The 22343-nt window shown below is 50.3% G+C and overlaps 1 protein-coding gene across 1 annotated transcript in view; it reads right to left on the minus strand.

The window, feature by feature from the left end:
• Positions 1-22343, minus strand: part of LOC138526343 (interleukin-5 receptor subunit alpha-like) — a 427945-nt gene that overhangs the window by 96012 nt on the left and 309590 nt on the right. Inside the window, exon 8 of the mRNA XM_069636979.1 lies at positions 21926-22059. Within this exon, the coding sequence (XP_069493080.1) occupies positions 21926-22059 (134 nt within the window). The remainder of the gene's footprint in view (positions 1-21925; positions 22060-22343) is intronic.

Here is a 22343-nt window from a genome sequence, read left to right on the forward strand (position 1 = left end):
TTATAACTGCGTATTCTGATGATATGACTTGCACTGCATGATGCAAACGAAAGCATTATCGTAATCAAATGATTGAGATGTTGTATGTATATGTTTTCTGTAAGATCCTTGAGGCAGCAGGTAAGTTGCACATGTACTTTCTTTTATTAAGCTTCTTCACTCCCTCCATAAGTATGGCAATATCGGGACAGGTCTGATAGGAGCTGGAGCGGAGCCCACTGGCTCCCACCACCCACGCTACATGGCTCCAACTGCTTGGGCTGGAACTCCAGAGACTGCTCACTCACACAGGGCCAAGGGAGGTAGTCACGGGGGAGGGGGAACTATCAAAGAGGTTGATTCTCCTGCCTCACCCTCGCTCTTCCTGCGGACACAATTGGTACTATCCTCACTGGAGAGAGGGAACTTTCTGGGAAGAAGATAGTGAACTCAAGCCAGGATACTTGGAGGATGTTGGGCAAATATCCAAGCAAACATCCATACATCCTCAGGGGTCAGGACTGTGGGCTCTAGGAAATAATAATTTTGAGCATTTGGACCCTCCTGTCCTTAGTAGTGAGCCACGGGGCAGTTTGCCTACTATCAACATCCTCCTATCCATGGGAAGCGACACAAACAAGAACTCTTCAGGCGTTGTCACTCACAATCAGACTAATAATAGATCCAGGGAGTATGCTCTGTCAGACATGGAAATAAATGAGGGCCCGTCTGCAGTAGCTTGCAGATACTACCAGTTGTAATGTACTGGTCAGAGGCAGGGGATCTCAAACTATGGAAGCTGGACTAATGATGTATGAAGAGTGAACGGAGCAGAGGTAATGCCATTAGTGACTACAGATGCATCTGGAGTAGTATATAGCAATTTCACCATGTTTATGAACATCGGTGGAAAGCCGAACTCCACCAAGACCAGTGGCAATCCGGGTTGCTTTAGGTTTCTTTCAGCCTAGGAAAGAACTATAATCCTGGGCCTTCCAACAACACCTTGGTGTAGACTAGATTCTGGCTATCTTGCCAATTGTGATAATTATTACTAATGTTTATTTATGCTAATATGTTACTACCGCTACCAATGTTTTGCTCTATGACCTGTACAGTACTGCATTGCTGCTAAACAAGATATGCAGAATGATAATATTAATAATAATAGTAAAAATGATAAAAAATAATGTGTGACCACCTAGGATTCCTGGGCTAGTTTTCCAAAGCTTTGCACTGCTGCAAAAAAAGTGGAGATAATTCATTTAGCCCCAATTTTACTGCTTAGATCATTGGAATGGAGCCAACAGATTTAGGCCCAATTTGTATTATCTAAAAATGTGTCCATAAAGGCACAAAGGAAACAGACTGCTTTATTTACTATGTTTGATGAGTGACATGAAAAGAAATGTACCAAACAGATGTCTTTTTATGTCATGCAGCAAACGTACTACAAAAATTCAGTACGATTTATTTTTCCCCCAGTGCAAATGTTTTTAGATAATACGAATTGTGACAAAACCGGTTTGCTCCATTCTGTACTATAAAAGCATTTTCTCACTTTTTAGAACTTGTGCAAATGTGTGATCACCTGGCCCCTGTAGCTAGTCTAAAAATATGTGCGCACTTAAACATAAAAACAAAATAAATACAGAAATTCTCCCCAGCCACTTTACAGTTACAGTTGCATGCTAATAGCCGTTCGAATGGCACCGTCAGTCAGTTCGAGAATGGAGAACGTATTTTATTTGAACATCCCCACTGGGAATTCAGCTATTTAACCTTTGCATTGTGTGAGAAAACGGTTCACAGTGGGCAGGGAAGCAGCAGGCAGTAATAATGGGCGAGCACCTGGGAGCCAAAATCTTCATTAGCTAGAGTGGCATCGGCAGGTCACTCTCTCTCACCCAAAACTCTCACCCAGGCACAAGGGATGCATTTTTTGTGAGAATAGCGACAGTGCTGTCCTGCATGGTCTCTCTCCTTCACATCATTTTGAAAGGACTGCAGCCCTCAGAGTAGGACCACACTCAGTCTGTGTCCTGGGTGCTATGAAACACAGATTTTGGTCCGCGGCCATAACAATGATTACAGGCCTGTGACACAGAAATAATTGGTGGGACATGAGTGAGGTTTAGGGCTAGTTAACATATCACTGCTACACAGCTGTCCCCTCTGAGAGAGAGCTCCAACTGCCTCTGGCAACAGCCACTCATAGCCCAACATTCCTTCCTGAAATCTAGCAAGTGGTTACCATGATGGGGGATAAAGGCACAGGCCAGGTGCCTGGTTACATGTATAGAACTACCTAACATACATACAGTCCTATTTATATTTACATAGTGCAGAATGTGCATTCCCATGTATGTATTTAAACAGTTTTCCTGTGTGTTTTTCTTAATGTATCTAATGTGAGGTACCTCCCTACACTACCTATATATTTGCTGTGCCTGCATGTGGACCTAGTGGGCTACGCAGGGACATCTGTGGTTAGGAACTATCTGGAAATTAATCCTCTGATCCTTGCAATTAGTTTGAGTTATTGACCCTAATGATTCAAGGACTGATTTCCATAGCCAGTTACCTGACGGAAGTGGTGTTCAGGCTTGCAGGCCTCAACTTCCATATTCTTTTCATGACATCATGCCTAGTTCTTCTAATCTTCAGGTTTTTGAACCTAAAAGAGATTCCTTTTTCCTGTAAGTGGTTATGCATAGGTTCAAGCAGCCTTATCAAGCAGGGTCTGGTGCTGGGCAAGAACTCTGAGCTAAATAGAGGGAGGCTGGCCTTATTTCCATAGCTTGGACTTTTCTTTTGTTTCGGTCCATAGACACCTAAACTAATTTTTTCAACATGACTATTGGGAAATGTCATTATGGATTGGCACATCCGTTGTTTTGTTGTTACGTGAAATAATTCTGCTATAAAAATGGTCACTTGCATTTACAACCATGATCCGTCTAGATTTCTTTCAGACTAGGTATTTGTTCTCCTTAACACCTCCTGGGTTGATACCCAGGCTTTCCAGAATGAGTATTGTCCATAGAGTTGACTTTGGCTGCCCATCTTTCCTTGCACCATTTAATCAATCTTAGTCATATGAAAATTCCTCCCACTCCTACAGCCGAAGTTATTCTAGTATTATCTTCTTGAAGTGATCTTAATTGACAACGTTCTTTAATTGTGGGCAAGGAAGAGATATGTTTTGGATGCCTCTGTTTATTTTTAAGGCTGATCATTTAGTCTTTGATACACCTGAAAAGTAACTACCGGAACAAGGAAGTTGAGCATTTAGGTAATGATTAGATTGTTTGCTATTAGTACTCGTCGAGGGACAATCAGATTGAAACAGTCGATCTGATTGGCACTCGATGGGTCGTTACCAGCCCGATAAAGACTCACCTTCTCCGTTCTGTGCGTCAGGTCCCTTGTAGTTCCTTCCCTTGCTGCGACTGGTCGCCCTGGGAAGGGAGAAAAGACTATGTGTAGTCCCTTCGCCCCCAATCCATGGCAGCCATTTGCTTTGTTTACTTTTTTAAAAATATATTTTTAATGGGCACCATGAAAAGGCAGAAGAGACTATGTGGGGTTTCGTTCAGGCATGTAACTATATCCCCAGGGGCATTAGCCGACCGGTAATGCCCCCCTCCTCAGGTTTTATTATCATTATTTTAAATCACAGTGTTTACCTCTGCCTCGACAACGGGAACTTAGATCATTTTTTCACAGCATTCTCCAGTCTGCCAATAGCCCTTGAAGTATTATAGTTGTGTACGTATCCTGATTTCCATCAATCCTTGCATCCAAATAACAAAATGGCTACACAGTAACTGCCAAGGGCAGGTTTGTCAGTCTCAACATCTCACGGTTACTAAATGGATATTTCTCTAACATGCTGTTATTAATGCGCAAACCAGAAATTTTACCAAACTCGTGGCGATTGTTCAACATACGTATATTTGCATTAGAGGCATCTCATGAATAAACAAATGTCTTTTGTCTACAGGGAGATCATGTGAGGGTCACCAGTGACTTTTATGTAATTTCCCTTATTTCCAGTGAATGCAGACCTAAGGCCTCTCTGTATCAACATAAGAATTTGCCGGCATTATGCTCACTGCATTGTATTGTACTATTGTACATGGTGATGTTCACCCTGACTGTATTTTTAACTGGAGCATCAGTGGGTGTTTATTTTTGTTTAATTTTGGTGGTACTGTCATGCTTTAGACGTTGTCATTCAGGACGCATTTGGGTAATCAGTTCATTTCCATATTGGACTTCATGGCTTACGTTTGTGTAAAACGGAGCTACGCACATCGTTATGCTTCCCCTACATAAGGTTATTACTTCTTAGACGTGACACATCTTTGTGGCAACGTGCCCCTCCACGTGACACTGCAAGATATTTTAAATGTACGTCCTCAACAGCACGCATACGCATTGCGTTTGCCTTGTCTCAGATGGTGTGGAGGAAAGCATACAGCTTGGATTCGGTGAGTTTTATTCCCGCGCCTTAATGTTGGTTTCATTGTAACACTCGTGGAATCTTCTTGAATACAGTATATTCACTCTGCATTTGTTTGCTATTACGTTTTTTCACAGCAGACGCGTGGCACCTGTTTGACTGTTCTTTGTGCCATTGTGCCGACGTGCAGCTGTGCACCTGAGCTCATGCTACACTGTATCGGAAATACTTTAACGTAGGTGTTGTTTATTTATACATACACCCATCAGCATGTGATTTGCTGTACTGCCTCCTTCTGGTGATGGCTTAATTGGACTGTGCCTTAGTTCACTATTACATTCCGGAGCGCCCTATGTATTTAAGTGGTTTATGGATTGGTTTCACACCTGGTGCGGTTTCTCTCTTGGGTTTGCAGTGGTGCTCTCCCCTCTGTCATGTACTTGGTAGTTTTCTATTGTGTTGGCGATTCATCGTTAAGTTCGCCCTTACTCCCATTCATTTAGATTGGTGGCTTGTGAGACTACATTGGAGCCAGTATATTTGACACCTTGGATGTGTCTCCGCATTCAACGCATGTTTGACCAGCCTTAATTATTATTCAACGACAGGTATGGTTCTTGTATGAATTGATGTGACTTAATAATACATCATTCATGCTTTGATATCGAGTACCCTCTGGTAATTAGGTTTTATTTGTTTTTTATTTTCAGTCATGTGATGATCTACAGTACATTTGTGCCCCGGGACACTGCTAATTATCGTGTCCTGTTCTGAATACATGTAACCATCATCTGTGTAGATCTTGTTTAAATTTCATAGGGTGACATTGCACCCGGTAGTAGTCGCTGTCTTAGGATCAAGAGTACTTTAATTGTTGGTGTTTACCCCTGACAAATGTCCGGCATTGAGACTTATTGGACAGAAACATGTTAGATTCATGCCCTAATGTGTTTTAGGCATTCCAGTGTGTACATTAATACAGCAAGTACTTCTAATATCATACATAGGGGTTAGATACAGGTAACCTCACACAAACATTCAACAGTCTAAGCAACACTACCAGTTCTCTTCTAGGACAGTTTGGACACTACTTCCTTTTTGATGAATTGGGCGCACTATATTGTCGTCATTTGTTTTTATGTGATACATGTTTAGGGATTATTCATTTGTTTTTTACATTCATGATCAATGTCAATTGTTCTTATGTGTATAAATAAAAATGCTTTTATTTACTTTCCGTGTGCTGGCCACTCGTTGTTGACAAACTGCCTTTTTTCTTATGTTATCTATGTATCCCTGTTAGTAGACATTGTCTGAACACCTTCTTTATGGGGTTGTTACCCGTTTATTTCACATTATATCTCTCTGTGTCAATAGCACTGTAGAAATAGCCTTGTAAAATATTCACCCGGGCAATTGTGTATCAATTGGACCCATTTCAGAAGCCCTGACTAAATCAAAACCACTCCTTGGGTTTGCCATAATTATGGCCATCAATAAAAGCTACAAGCAATTTCAGCATCAAGACTGGATATTGTATAATCCTGCACAGAGTGTCTGCCCATATCTAAAATTTAGAACAATCTATGCAGATTTAATGATATTTTTCACCCCAGCACGAAACCTGCCTGACCATCGTGCACCATCGCAGAAATCCCAACCACCAATCTCTCATTCAGAACCTTACTCAATGTTTTGGCATCACCATTTATTAATGATATTGGTCAATACTGGACACTATCTTTATCCAGTTTCCAGGGCAACAATAACAACTATAAATACCCCCTGTTATAGTTTGGGGGAGAATGTCATTTGTGTAACAAGAAGTGTACCAACACAAGCTGAGGAACCAGTAACTCTATGCATTCTGCATACAATTCCACTGGAATTCCAACCCGACTAGGATTCTCCCCCCTGTGTAATGGTTTGATAGCCCATTTCAACTCCTCCAACTCAATTGGGCAATCATAGGCCAAGCTATTAGCTGTCAATATCTTGGGGAATTTCACTTCCTGCAAGGATTCTTTTATGTGCTGCTAAATTTTGTGTGTTTGTTAAGTGTACATGGTTCTGTAATATGCTGAAATTTGTGCTGATTTTTTGTATAATTTTTTTCAACTTTTATTTTAACATGCACAGATACATCATCATATTTCGCCTTTTGCATTTTGCACATTTCTGATGTTCACCAATACATTCCTTGGATACTCTTTGTACACATAACTACAATGCTTCTGAGCTCGCCTCTTCCATAGTTCTGTCCAAGAGATATTGCCTATATCTGCCCCATATGTCTTTGGAGCGGCTCTGAGTGGGTAATAGTTCGGCATACATTTCTTCACAATCATTTGCCCAAGTCATATCCCCCTCCCAGTCTTGCTCCGTAGGTGGTTCTCTACATTTCCACCGCATCAAGTACGCCCGTTTTGCCAGTAGTAGGCAAAGGTTGAGCAGTTTACGCCAACTGGGATTCTTTTTTCCCACTACCCCAAGAAGGCAGATAGTTGGGCACCATTCCATAGGTTGTTCTGACATAGCATCTAATGTGTCACATACTTCTGCCCAATATGCGGTTAGACGAGTGCATGCCCATAGTATGTGATGTGGAATGTGTCTGCATCTTCGCTCCCGCATCTGGGACATTTACCATCGGCCGTGGAGAATATACCTTTTATTCTAGACGGAGTGAATGCTGTGCTGATTTCATCTGGATTATTGATTAGTGCCCCGTTTGTCAATTTGATGGAAACAATGGACTTTCTGTTTTTCTTCCTATTGACCAATCAGGCTAGTAGTTTATCTCCTTTATCACCTTCAACTCGCAGCCTGGCCTACTACCCTCTATAAACCAATGTGATCAATCTATGTAGAGTTTCAGGCAACCTGCATGGTGCCTTGACATTTCTTATATTCCCTTTAATTCTGGCACCAAGTTGCTCTCGTACCTTAATTTTGTCTTCAAGTTTCACCACGTACCTTTGGAACCTATTACATAGAAGTCTAGAATAACGGCCCTAATATACAATATAAATGCCTACCAAATACTGACTATTTTTTCCCCAAAAACATAACTATCTAATTTCTAAGAAGAGTATACAAGGCTGAGTGAATCCTGCAATAAGGCCACCTTCAATCTTCATCAGGAGGCAGATGGTCTGCACCTAACTAAGTATAATGATATTTTAGGTGATGAGAATATGTATGACCCTGGCAGCCTGTGAAAAACAAAATCTTTATTAAAGACCCTGGCCCTCATTAGGACTCCAGCGCTAAACCATGGTGCTATTAGTACCATGGTCCATGCCAGAGTCCGCCATGGAGAAATTACCACCTCATTCCAAGGTTGGCGGGGCTGTAATTCCCCCTTTCTGTGACCCTTCCCCATTCCCATTTTTGCCCCATAGGGCTCAATGGGAATGGGGAAGGCGGCAATTACGGTACCGCAAATTGCAGTACCGTAATTGCCATCAAGGTCCCTTTGCGGGTCCCTACTTTAACGGCTGGTCCAGACCAGCCGTTAAGGTTGGGAGCCGCAAAGGGACCTCGTAGTAAGGCGTTAAGGGGTTAACAGCGCCACAGCCTTTTACGGCGCCGTTAACCCCTTAATGGTGGGGTCGTAATGACCCCCTATATCATCCCTTTAAAATGTTTTATGAGCAGGGGCATCAAATGAATACCAACTTCCATTACCTTGATGTGCTCTTAAGATCTTGGTATGACTTGGCTCCTCCAAAATTGATGAGTGGTTGCTGCTGCAATATTCGTCTTATTGGTACCAGGTGACATAATAAGAGCAGTGTCAGGACACATGCTTAATTCTCTGTCAAGCCCGGAGGTAAGCATTATGCTTCAACTTCTTTAATCTACTCTTCAGCAATTACAACGCTATTCACTGAAAAACAAACAAATCCTTTCCATTTCAATATTTTTTCTTTGAAAACTACATTTCCCTTTCTTCTGACCTGTTCTTGTAGTCCATTAGACTTCCTGTCTGTAGACCTCCTAGCTACTTCCTGCCTCTGTCTCCACCTCTTTTTTGGTTGATCTTCAGACAGATAGGTTTTGTTTTAATGATTGTATTAATGATCGAATTATGTGTATACTGCATGGACATAATGTCAGAATTGTTTAACAACGCACAAGCAGAGGGGTGAGCATTCAGAGCATGATAGTTGCTTTGATCGCGTCGTTTTATGTGGAAGCTTTCTTAGATTCAGGGCAATGACTGCAGTGAGTCCCCTTGTAGCGCAGCCTTGCAGGCAAGTGTTTCATTGTTCCTATTGTGCCGAGCGGGTCCTGTGCTTTACTTCCAGCATGCCCGCGGACCCGCTCGGCCGTATTAGGAAGAAAAGGATAAGGCTCCCTCCCTCAGGGGGGAAGAGTGAAGCCTTGTCGCATGTGCAACGCGGCTCACATTAAACTTGAGTCCCTGAGCGCCGTGCATTGGAGAGACTGGTATCAGCAGTGCTGAAAATTATAGATCCTCCGAAGCCAGCAAGCCGCAGGATTGTACCGGCAACGCCGGCGGCACAGAAGCAAATGGCCTGCAGCTGGACAATGAGACTAGCAAACCGACAGCACCCAAGTGCACACGCATCCAGCCTGTCAAAAACACGTGCGTGGGCTATGCAGCATTTTCGGCTATGATGCCGAAGAGTACAAACAAACGCTAAAAAGGATAAAGAATGTAGAGATTTATCAGCAAAGCCTCAAGTGCAAGACTGGGTTATATATAAAAGATAATAAAGGAAAATAAAAAAAAACATGAATATATATATATATATATATATATATATATATATATATATATATATGTATTCAGTGAAAAAACTTTGTTAAAGGGACGTTATGGTTAAGTTGCGCTACTAAAAACCTATGAAATTCAGTGAAAAAACGTTGTCAAAGGGACGTTATGGTTCCAAGTAGACCGAAAAACCCTTGAAATTCGCCAATTATGGTAAGCTAAGCAACCATAACTCGCGCCACCACCGTGCACTGCTAAGACTAACAACCAGGACATCAAAGTTGACATCACAAATGTCATTGATGACATCACATGTGTATGTACTTTTCATGAAATATGTGTACAAGGGATTCTTATTATAATGTTGCGAAACAAGTGTCAAGGATCATTGCAATAAATATCATACCCTAATTAGTGCATTGAACGATGCATTGATATAAATAGCATTCTATTATGCGGCGTCCTGGTGTAGGGAGGAAAATCTTTTACCAAGATGGCCACCATGGAAAGGGAAGGGGGGGTGTATAAAGAACACAACAGGGCATGAGCAGGGGGTGGGGGGGGAAAAGGAAGGAAACACGGGCCATGAGCGATGGTGGGGGGAACACGAGAGAGACACGGGGCATGAGCAGCGGGTGGGAAGGAACATGAGGGAGACACGGGGTATGAGCGGGGGGTGGGGAGGAACACGAGGGAGACACAGGGCATGAGCGGGGGATACAGGGCACACACGGGACATGAGCAGGGGTGGGGGGAAAGGAGAGAGAGACAAGGGGCATGAGCGGGGGTGGGGGAACACGAGGGAGACACGGGGCATGAGCGGAGGGGGTGGGGGGTAACACGAGGGAAACACAGGGCATGAGCAGGGGGTGGGGGGAACACGAGGGAGACACAGGGCATGAGCGGGGGGTGGGGGGCAACAGGAGACAGACACGGGGCATGAGCGGGGAATGGGGCCAACAGGAAAGACACGGGGCATGAGCGGGGGTGGGGAGAACTGGAGACAGATACGGGGCATGAGCGGGGGATGGGGGAACAGGAGACAGATACGGGGCATGAGTGGGGGTGGGGAGAACAGGAGACAGACACGGGGCATGAGCAAGGGGGTGGGGGGCAACAGGAGACAGACACGGGGCATGAGCGGGGGGTGGGGGCAACAGGAGAGAGACATGGGGCATGAGCAGAGAGTGGGGGGTACAGGAGACAGACACGGGGCATGGGTGGGGCAACAGGAGACAGACATGGGGCATGAGCAGGGGGTGGGGGGAACAGGAGACAGACACGGGGCATGAGCGGGGGGTGGGGGTAACAGGAGACAGACACGGGGCATGAGCGGGGGGGTGGGGGGCAACAGGAGACAGACACGGGGCATGAGCGGGTGGGGGGCAACAGGAGAGAGACACAGGGGCATGAGCGCGGAGTGGGGGGGTTCAGGAGACAGACACGGGGCATGGGTGGGTGCAACAGGAGACAGACACGGGGCATGAGCAGGGGGTGGGGGGAACAGGAGACTGACACGGGGCATGAGCGGGAGGTGGGGGGAACAGAAGACAGACACGGGGCATGAGCGAGGGAGTGGGGGGCAACAGGAGAGAGACAAGGGGCATGAGCAGGGGTGGGGGGTACAGGAGACAGACACGGGGCGTGAGCAGGGGGTGGAGGGCAACAGGAGAGAGACACGGGGCATGAGCGCGGGGTGCGGGGCAACAGGAGAGAGACACAGGACATGAGCGGGTGGGGGGAACATGATACAGACACGGGGGATGAGCGGGGGGCAACAGGAGACAGACACGGGGCATGAGCGGGGGGTGGGGGGGTACAGGAGACAGACACGGGGCATGAGTGGGGGGTGGGGGGCAACAGGAGGGAGACACGGGGCATGAGCGGGGGGTGGGGGGAACAGGAGACAGACACGGTGCATGAGCGGGGGGTGGGGGGAACAACAGAGACAGACACGGGACATGAGCGCGGGTGGGGGGCAACAGGAGACACACACGGGGCATGAGCGGGGGCTGGGGGCAACAGCAGACAGACACGGGGCATGAGCGGGGGGTGGGGGGCAACAGGAGACAGACACGGGGCATGAGCGGGGGTGGGGGGAACAGGAGACAGACACGGGGCATGAGCGAGGGGTGGGGGAACAGGAGACAGACACGGGGCATGAGCGGGGGTGGGGGGAAAAACAGACGCGGCATGAGCAGGGGTGGGGAGAACAGACACGGGGCATGAGCGGGGGCGTGGGGGGCAACAGGAGACAGACACGGGCATGAGCGGGGGGTGGGAGGAACAGGAGACAGACACGGGGCATGAGCGGGGGGTGGGAGGAACAGGAGACAGACACGGGGCATGAGTGGGGGATGGGGGGAACAGGAGACAGATACGGGGCATGAGCGGGGGTGGGGAGAACAGGAGATAGACACGGGGCATGAGCGGGGGGCAACAGGAGACAGACACGGGGCATGAGCGCAAAGTGGGGGGAACAGGAGACAGACACAGGGCATGAGCGAGGGGTGGGGGAACAGGAGACAGACACGGGGCATGAGTGGGGGGTGGGGGGAAAAACAGACACGGGGCATGAGCAGGGGTTGGGGAGAACAGACACGGGGCATGAGCGGGGGCGTGGGGGGCAACAGGAGACAGACACGGGGCATGAGCGGGGGGTGGGAGGAACAGGAGACAGACACGGGGCATGAGCGGGGGGTGGGAGGAACAGGAGACAGATACGGGGCATGAGCGGGGGTGGGGAGAACAGGAGATAGACACGGGGCATGAGCGGGGTGTGGGGGGCAACAGGAGACAGACACGGGGCATGAGCGCAAAGTGGGGGGGTACAGGAGACAGACATGGGGAATGGGTGGGGGGGTACAGGAGACAGACACGGGGCATGAGCAGGGGCTGGGGGGCAACAGGAGAGAGACACGGGGCATGAGCGCGGGGTGCGGGGCAACAGGAGAGAGACACGGGACATGAGCGGGTGGGGGGAACAGGATACAGACACGGGGGATGAGCGGGGGGGCAACAGGAGACAGACACGGGGCATGAGCGGGGGGCGGGGGGGTACAGGAGACAGACATGGGGCATGAGTGGGGGGTGGGGGGCAACAGGAGAGAGACACGGGGCATGAGCGGGGGGTGGGGGGAACAGGAGACAGACACGGGGCATGAGCGGGGGGTGGGGGAACAACAGAGACAGACACGGGGCATGAGCGGGGGTGGGGGGCAACAGGAGACATACACGGGGCATGAGCGGGGGCTGGGGGCAACAGGAGACAGACACGGGGCATGAGCAGGGGGTGGGGGGCAACAGGAGACAGACACGGGGCATGAGCGGGGGGTGGGGGGAACAGGAGACAGACACGGGGCATGAGCGAGGGGTGGGGGAACAGGAGACAGACACGGGGCATGAGCGGGGGGTGGGGGGAAAAACAGACACGGGGCATGAGCAGGGGGTGGGGAGAACAGACACGGGGCATGAGCGGGGGTGTGGGGGGCAACAGGAGACAGACACGGGGCATGAGCGGGGGGTGGGAGGAACAGGAGACAGACACGGGGCATGAGCGGGGGGTGGGAGGAACAGGAGACAGACACGGGGCATGAGTCGGGGATGGGGGGAACAGGAGACAGATACGGGGCATGAGCGGGGGTGGGGAGAACAGGAGACAGACACGGGGCATGAGCGCAAAGTGGGGGGGTACAGGAGACAGACATGGGGCATGGGTGGGGGCAACAGGAGGCAGACACGGGGCATGAGCGGGGGCTGGGGGGAACAGGAGACAGACACGGGGCATGAGCGGGGGGTTGGGGGAACAGGAGACAGACAAGGGGCATGAGTGGGGGGCAACAGGAGAGAGACACGGGGCCTGAGCGGGGGGTGGGGGGTACAGGAGACAGACACAGGGCATGAGCAGGGGGTGGGGGGCAACAGGAGAGAGACACGGGGCATGAGCGGAGGGGTGGAGGGGTACAGGAGACAGACACGGGGCATGAGCAGGGGGTGGGGGCAACAGGAGAGAGACACGGGACATGAGCGGGTGGCGGGAACAGGAGACAGACACGGGGCATGAGCAGGGGGCAACAGGAGACAGACACGGGGCATGAGCAGGGGGTGGGGGGAAGGGGAGAGAGACACACGGGGCTTGAGCGGGGGTGGGGGGAGGGAGAGAGACACATGGGGCATGAGCGGGGGTGGGGGGTGGGAGAGAGACACTCGGGGCATGAGTGGGGGTGGGCGGGAGGGAGAGAGACACACGGGGCATGAGCAGGGGTGGGGGGAGGGAGAGAGACACACGGGGCATGAGCGGGGGTGGGGGGAGGGAGAGAGACACACGGGGCATGAGCGGGGGGTGGGGGGAAGGGGAGAGACACACGGGGCATGAGCAGGGGTGGGGGGAGGGAGAGAGACACACGGGGCATGAGCGGGGGGTGGGGGGTTTGGGAGAGAGCCACACGGTGCAAGAGCGGGGAGGGGGAAATAGACACGGGGCAAGAGCGGGGGTGGGCAGGAGAGAGACACACAGGGCATGAGCGGGGGTGGGCGGGAGGGAGAGAGACACACGGGGCATGAGCGGGGGCTGGGGGGACGGAGAGAGACACACGGGGCATGAGCGGGGGATGGGGGGAAGGAGAGAGACACACGGTGCAAGAGCGGGGGTGGGCAGGAGGGGGAAAGAGACACGGGGCAAGAGCGGGGGTGGGCGGGAGGGGGAAAGAGACACAGGGCAAGAGCGGGGGTGGGCGGGAGGGGGAAAGAGACACGGGGCAAGAGCGGGGGTGGGCGGGAGGGGGAAAGAGACACGGGGCAAGAGCGGGGGTGGGTGTTAGTCTTAGCAGTGCACGGTGGTGGTGCGAGTTATGGTTGCTTAGCTTACCATAACTGGCGAATTTCAAGGGTTTTTCGGTTTTTGACAACGTTTTTTCACTGAATTTCATAGGTTTTTAGTAGCGCTACTTAACCATAACGTCCCTTTAACAAAGATTTTTCATTGAATTTCATAGGTATTTATTAGTGCAACTTAACCATAACGTCCCTGTAACATTTTTTTTTCTAAATTTTAAAGGTTTTTATTAGTGCAACGTCACCATAACATCCTTTTCAATAGATGAAGACCACTAACATCTTATGTCCTCAAAGTGGGAACGCCGGGTGGTAAAAAAAAAAAAATAGATTTTCCTTCCTACACCTTCCTTCCTACACCTTCCTACAGGGAGAGAGACACACGGTGCAAGAGCCGGGGTGGGCGGGAGGGGGAAAGAGACACAGGGCAAGAGCGGGGGTGGGCGGGAGGGGGAAAGAGACACAGGGCAAGAGCGGGGGTGGGTGATCGGGGAAAGAGACACGGGGCAAGAGCGGGGGTGGGCGGGAGGGGGAAAGAGACACAGGGCAAGAGCAGGGGTGGGTGGGAGGGGGAAAGAGACACGGGCAAGAGCAGGGGTCGTGGGGAGGGAGAGAGACACACGGGGCAAGAGCAGGGTTGGGGGGTAGGGAGAGAGACACACGAGGCATGAGCGGGGGTGGGGGGAAGGGGAGAGAGACACGGGGCATGAGCGGGGTTGGAGGGCAGGGAGAGAGACACACGGGGCATGAGTGGGGGTGGGTGGGAGGTAGAGAGACACACGGGGCGTGAGCAGGGGGTGGGCGGGAGGGGGAGAGACACACGGGGCATGAGCAGGGGGTGGGCGGGAGGGGGAGAGACACACGGGGCATGAGCGGGTGGTGGGCGGGAGGGGGAGAGACACACGGGGCATGAGCGTGGGGTGGGCGGGAGGGGGAGAGACACATGGGGCATGAGCGGGGGTGGGGGGGTGCGCCGAGAGACACAGGGCATGAGCGGGGGGTGGGCGAGAGGGGGAGAGACACACAGGGCATGAGCAGGGGTGGAGGGGAGGGGGAGAGACACACGGGACATGAGCGGGGGGTGGGCGGTGGGTGGGGAGAGACACACGGACATGAGCGGGGGGTGGGCGGTGGGTGGGGAGAGACACACGGACATGAGCGGGGGGTGGGCGGCGGGTGGGGAGAGACACACGGACATGAGCGAGGGGTGGGCAGTGGGTGGGGAGAGACACACGGACATGAGCGGGGGGTGGGCGGTGGGTGGGGAGAGACACACGGACATGAGCAGGGGGTGGGCGGCAGGTGGGGAGAGACACACGGGGCATGAGCGGGGGTGGGGGGGAGCGCCGAGAGACACAGGGCATGAGAGGGGGGTGGGGGAAGGGGAGAGAGACACATGGGGCATGAGCGAGGGGTGGGCGAGAGGGGGAGAGACACACAGGGCATGAGCGGGGGTGGAGGGGAGGGAGAGAGACACAGAGGACATGAGCGGGGGTGGGCGGTGGGTGGAGAGAGACACACGGACATGAGCGGGGGGTGGGCGGTGGGTGGGGAGAGACACACGGACATGAGCGGGGGGTGGGCGGCGGGTGGGGAGAGACACACGGACATGAGCGAGGGGTGGGCAGTGGGTGGGGAGAAGAGACACACGGACATGAGCGGGGGGTGGGCGGTGGGTGGGGAGAGACACACGGACATGAGCAGGGGGTGGGCGGCAGGTGGGGAGAGACACACGGGGCATGAGCATATGGAGGGCGGGTGGTCGAGACGAGCGGGGCACGAGCGGGGCATGAGCGGGGGTGGGCGGGAGGGAGAAAGACACACGGACATGAGCGGGGGGTGGGCAGGAGGGAGAAAGACACACGGACATGAGCGGGGGGTGGACGGGAGGGAGAAAGACACACGGACATGAGCGGGGGGTGGGTGGGAGTGAGAAAGACACACAGACATGAGCGGGGGGTGGGCGGGAGGGAGAAAGACACACAGCGTTCGTGTGCAGGCGGCAGATCCCACTCCTCAGCCCTCCGCTGGCCACCGTGTGCCAATGGCGTGAGCGGGGGGCTGGAGGAAAAGGGAAGACATGGAGCATGAGTGAGGGTGACAAGAAGGACACACGGGGCATGAGCGGGGGGGTGGGAGGAACAGGAGACAGACACGGGCATGAGCGGGGGTGGGGGACTTACTGTGCAGGCGGGATACAAAGCCTCTCATGCGAGGAACAAAGATGGCGGGAGTCTCTGAGGCCAGACGCACTGCACGCTTTCACTGCCTCCAATGAGAGAGCACATCAGATGTCCGCGGACATCACATAAGCTGCTTGCCGAATCACCGTCCTGTCCGCAGAGCGAACAGGGAAGTGTGTCCGCGAAGCGAACACAGATATCACTAATTTTTTTCACTTACATTTTTGTCATTTTTTTAAAAACTACTGTACGGATTTACACCAAATAAAGCAAAGCACGCGTTTGGGACCAAGCTGCCGCTCCTGCCGCAAATTTGGTGTAAATCCGTCCAGCGGTTTGGGCTGTAGGCATGAGCAAAGTTTTTTCCCATTATGTCTATGGGAAAAAAAAAGTTTTGGGACCCCCCTAAACCTTGCCCCCCCTGGACGAATCCTCACCAAACTTTGCAAAAAAATTCAGAGTGACCCAAATACTTTTTTTTGCAAAGTTTGGTGAGGATTCGTCCAGGGAGAGCGAAGTTATAAGCTGCCCAAAAAGTGCTCTTCCTATGGAAACAGCAACTTAACCATAACTACATATATATATATATATATATATATATATATATATATATATAATCAGGAGCTTAAAGCTGAGGGTGCAAAGCCACTGACCCCACACTAAGAATTCCCAGTGGGCGTGCGTTTCAGCCTGCTCCAGTTCAGGCACTGGCACTCAGCACCGCAAGTAAGCCCTCCAGCCACCAACATTTCTGATTATGAGTGGGGTGAAGAGGAGCACACAGAGAGTGCAGGCTTTTGGAGACTGTTTAGTAGAAGCAGTGGCAGAGGAGTCAGACCTATACAAGAAGGGCTAGCCACCCTAGAGTCTATTCTAGGCCAAAAGAGCAAAAGTACCCAGGGACATGATGAAAGCACATCACTGAAGGCTGACGTATCGAAGGAGAGCCTTCACAGGAGTAACATGACCTGGAAGAGGAAATCCTCTTCTACTCCCCCGGGTCCACATTATGGGGTAGAACAACAGACCCCAGAGGCAGCAGTTGCCTTTGGTAAGCTAAAAGAAGCCTTACTCCAAAGGGCAGAAGAGCCAAGCCTCCTTGCCTCTGACCCAGATGAAGGCTATGTGGGAAATACAGATGAGGATACAGGCGAAGAATCGCCAGAAGGTTCTGCATCCTCGAGGACATTAAGCTGAACCCTGTCTCAGCAGGGCGCAAGAGGGCCATTACGGAGAAATGCCTGGAAACTCTGGATAGGGACATGCCAGATATGTTTGATCAAGATGACATCCAAAACCCTAGGTCCTCGGATTGGCAGCCCTTGCTAAGAGTGGCCAAGTACATGGCACAAAGGATCAGAAAAGCCTCAGATAAAGACACCAGTTCACGCGTGAGAGTGGGGTACCCATGCCCAGACCTAGCGGGGAAAGTAGCCAAGGCACCCGAACTGGACCCCAAAATTATTACATTTGTTACTAAGACCTCAGAAAATCTCAGGAAGGGTATGGACATGTCTTGGAGAAGTTGCCAAGAGAAGTTCTGGATATCACATGTCCCCTGGCTAAGATCATGGATCTAGCGGAGTGAGCAAGAGACATAGATGAGGAGGTGAAGGTAGAGGCTCGAGCTAATTGGTCCCAGCGAGCAGTATGCCTCCTAGGCAATGCCAACTGTGCCATCTCCTCGGAAAGACAGAGGAGTCTGCTCTGAAAAATGTACCCTAAATTGAGTGACCTCACCACCTACAAAGCGGGCAGGGCAGCGCAAGGCCTCTTATTCAGAAAGGCATATGGCATAGAGATAGGGAGGTTTGTGGGCACATACACCTGCCTGTAGAAAGTGCATTCTTCGATAAAGAAAATCTTCCCAGGCAGAGTTTTTGCTGGGACTGGACGCTATCGGGGTCGATCGGCCAGTTGCTTCTCATCCTCCCAAAGTCCCCATGGTGTCAGTGCCCACTACTGGGAGTCCAGACAGCAAGACTCCTTCTTCCCCTCTAGAGGAAGGAACACCAGAGGTTGTAGAGGTAGAGGAGCAGGAAGAGCACAAGGGGTGTTCTCAGATGGGAGAGACACATTTTACATACCCCCTTTAGGAGGGAGGACACTGCAGTTTTGGTGAAGCTGGCATGCACTATCCAGAGATGCAAATGTGTTGCAAATGACCCAAGAGTTCAACCTAGAGATCATACAAGCCCCACTGCAGGTAGCGTGTGTGAACCCCATTTTCATGTCATAAGCAGAAGAGAAACTCCTCCACAACGAGGTTGTGCAGTTTTGCAGGGAAATAAGTGATATAATGTTGCAGCTCACAGGGCCCCTGAATCATCAGCACTATATTCCTAGTGCACAGATGGAAGGCATTCACCAGCGAAGAGATATTCTCATTGAAAGATGACTGGCTAACAAGGATGGATCGAAAAGGCGCTTAGCTGACGGTCCCAGTGGCCGCAGAGTTCCACCCTTTCCTGGTGTTCTGTTGGGAAGGACAATTCTGGCAATTCATAATACTACCTTTCAGCCTCGCATCAGCCCCATGGTCTTTTAACAAGCTAACGAAGCCAGTGGCATCAGAAAAATGAGTATTTGTATAATAATATACATAGACGATATACTCCTCCTAGCGGACAACAGGGAGATATTTCTATACCAAAGGAGTTGGGTGAAGAGCCTGCTGTCATCTGTGGGATTTCTAGTGAATCAGGGGAAGTCAGACAAGTCTCCTGCAAAGAAGATCAACGTCCTAGTTTTCATGGTGGACATGAGGAGAGCGACACTGGAACTTCCAGCAAAGAAGATACGAGATATCAAAAAAGAGCTCAGGGCATGTCTCGAAAAAGAGCTCCGGTCTCTCTGTTCGCTGGCAAGAGTAGTAGGACTGTTAGAAGCTTCCATACATGCTATAGTTCCAGAGCCCCTGCACTACAGAGCCCTTCAGAGGCTAAAGATCAGCCATCTTCAGCAGGGTCTGAGGTACCACCAGTTGGTCCCTCTAGATCAAGAATCACACACATAACTGCACTGGTGTTAGGAGAACATGGAAGTGTGGAACGGGTGGGCCATCTTCGGAGACAGTCCAGACCTAGTCATAGAGTCACACACCAACAGGGCAGGCTCGGTGTTCTAGAGACAGGAGGAAAATTGGTACTCCGAGAACTGGAGCTAGCTATAAATTGTCTAGAACTATTAGCTGGGTCTTTCGCGATCAAGGCTTTTACGAAAGACAAGGTAAACTGTTGCATCCTCTTGAGGATGGACAACATCTCAGCAGCCAGATACATAAACCACCTGGGAGGGACAAGGTCCAGACTCCTCGCAGAGTTGGCAAAGGATTTTTGGCATTACTGCCTATAATCCAGAATCTGAATGACAAATGAATACCTCCCGGCATCCCTCAATGTAGTAGCGCACTGGAGCTCTTGTTACCTGACAGATTCCAGCGACTAGAAACTCCAGCAACTGGATCAGCTGTGGGGGCCGATTCATTCGGACCTGTTCACATCCAGGCTAAATGCGCAGAAGCAAGGTTCTTGAGCTGGAGATTAGACCCCAGCACACAAGGGACAGCTGTGTTTCTCCAGGACTGAGGCAGATGAGCGCATTATGCGTTCCCTTTCTTTTTTGATGCTGAGCAGAGTACTAGCGAAAGTGCACAGGGAGAAGGTGACGATAGTGATCGTAGTGCCTGTTTGGAAATCACAAGTGTGGTTTCCAGCTCTGATGGAACTTTCCTCGGATTCCCCATGGATCTCCTCATCTGGCATACACCTGCTTACGGACCCCGCAGGGTCCTTTCATCCTCTGAGAGTGAGGTACAAGTGCCAATTGTTGACCTGCAAGGTGGTTGGAGAAGATGGGCAATGCCAGGCATTTTGTGCCACGTTGCACAGCTCATCTCAGACTCCTGGGCCTCTTCCACACGCAGTAGCTACGGCGTGGCATGGAGCAAATGTTAGAGCTGATGCAAAAGGAAAAGTATTCCTCCTGTGTATGCCCCTTTAGTAGCAGTCCTTAACTTTCTAGCCGCTCTCCTGGATGAGGGCAAGGCCTTCAACACGTTAGGTGTTTACAGATCAGCCATATTGGTTGGACACGTGACTGTGGATGACGCACCAGCGGGGCATCAACCGGCAGTAGTTAGGCTCATGAGAGGTGCACGGTTCCGCACTCCTCCAGCACCAAAGTGCACATGCCTGTGAGACGTGACCATGGTCTTACGGTTTCTGTCAGACTGGCCAGCAAACAGGTATCTCTCGATGACGCAGCTATCAGGGAAGTTAGCAAAGCTGCTTTGCCTAATGTCATCTAGTAGCGTCTTTGATGTCAGAGCTCTGGAAGTGGATAAGAAGGCTTATGGCCCAGAGGTCATTACTTTTACACTGGCAAGAAGGAGCAAGACTAACTCCACTTCCATCTCGTAGCCTTACTTGGCTGGGCACCTGCAGTTGTGTATGCCACCTTGCATCAAAGAGCACGAGAGCAGGACGGCAGAATGGCAACCGGCAGGAGTGTCACAGTTGCTCATTGCACGCATGAAACCATTTAAGGCAGTGGTAACAGCCACCATCACCGGGTGGGTCCATGAAATTATGCAACAAGCGGGGATCGATCGAGCCTGATTCGTAGGCCACTCGGTGAGGGGAGCCATGACATACAAGGCGTTTGCTGCTGGAGTCCCTCTCACGGACATCCTACAGGTAACAGACTGGTCAACTGACAGTGTGTTTAAGACCTTTTATTTTAAACCAGTCCTATCGATTGCAGAGGCTGTAGTGCGAGCTTTGAACAAGCATAATGCTTGCCTCCGGTCTTGACATAGAAGGAAGATCACCCCTGCTTACTGCGCAGGGAGTCTTGATTCTATTAAAGGCAGAGAGGCAAGCATTACTTTCCCGCCCAGCGCATGCACTGTATGTTAACAATGTATTAATTTGATTTCTTCCGTATTAAAGAACAGGCCAGTGCACTCTCTCTCCTTAATGGTGTCCTTCTGATGTTACAGGAGATGATCAGAAGGCCGGCTGAGCGGACTACCAGATGACTTAGGAGCGAGTCTGCTCTTTTCGAGGGAGCGGAATTTGGCATGGCAAAGTTCATCCCGGAGGAGTTCATCAGGGTTGTTGGTGGGAGTGTGACTTTATTGTTTGGCTTTTTAGGCAGTTCAGTTCAGAGCAGCCAAAGAAAAGGTAGAGCCAGAGGCAGGAAGTAGCTAAAGACAGCAAGTGTAATGGACTACAAGAACAGATCAGAAGAAAGGGAAATGCAGATATCAAAGAAAAATAAATGCAAATGGCCAAGTTTTGTTTGTTTTTCTGTAAAGTGTTGAAGCTGCTGAAGAGTAGATTGAAGAAGTTGAAGCATAATGCTGGCCTCCACGCCTTTAATAGAATCAGGACTCCCTGCGCTGTAAGCAGGGGTAATCTTCATTGACCCGCCATTCCTTGCAACTGTCATCCTCTACATTCAGAGGCTATATATTTATTGGCACTCTTTATAGAATCGTCTGGTTTGATCAGCCAATCAGGAATGAGACCTATATCTCTCAGGATGTCTGCCATTTCATAGACAATGCAGCCACAGGGAGCACAAGAGTGAGTGGTTAGTAAGTCTATTATTTTGAAAAATAGAAAGCAAACAAACATATTTCAAACATCAACATGACACATGGCATACGTATGCATTTATGTTTGCCACAGACAAGCCAGATTAACTTCTTACCTTATCTTTTATGGAGATTTCATATTTAAAACAGTGAGACCTAATAGCATAACTCGTGCGAGGCTGTTTCCACTCCACAGTGAGCTTCCTGGCATCCAGGTGAACTGTTATATTGGATGGAGGGTTTAGCACCTCTGAAAAGATGGGAGTTTTCTTTTGGTTAGAAACAATGTGGTGCAGTGTTTAAACATGCAATTAAGCACCCCTTCCTAAATGTTTCAAACAAAGTTACAGAACATGCATCACGCTCTTGAAACATAGGTTCCATTAGGATTTGGGATTTTACATATGTACTCGCACACAATAGAATCACTCATTTGGAAGTAGTAAATGGCGTAGCGTATCCTATTTGAAAAATGCATGTATGCTAATTTATATTATAAATCCTTATATCACTCACAGAGCTGAACATTTACAA

This window comes from Ambystoma mexicanum, chromosome 7p, assembly GCF_040938575.1.
Source record: "Ambystoma mexicanum isolate Mex_15411 chromosome 7p, UKY_AmexF1_1, whole genome shotgun sequence".
Classification (NCBI taxonomy): Eukaryota; Metazoa; Chordata; class Amphibia; order Caudata; family Ambystomatidae; genus Ambystoma; species Ambystoma mexicanum.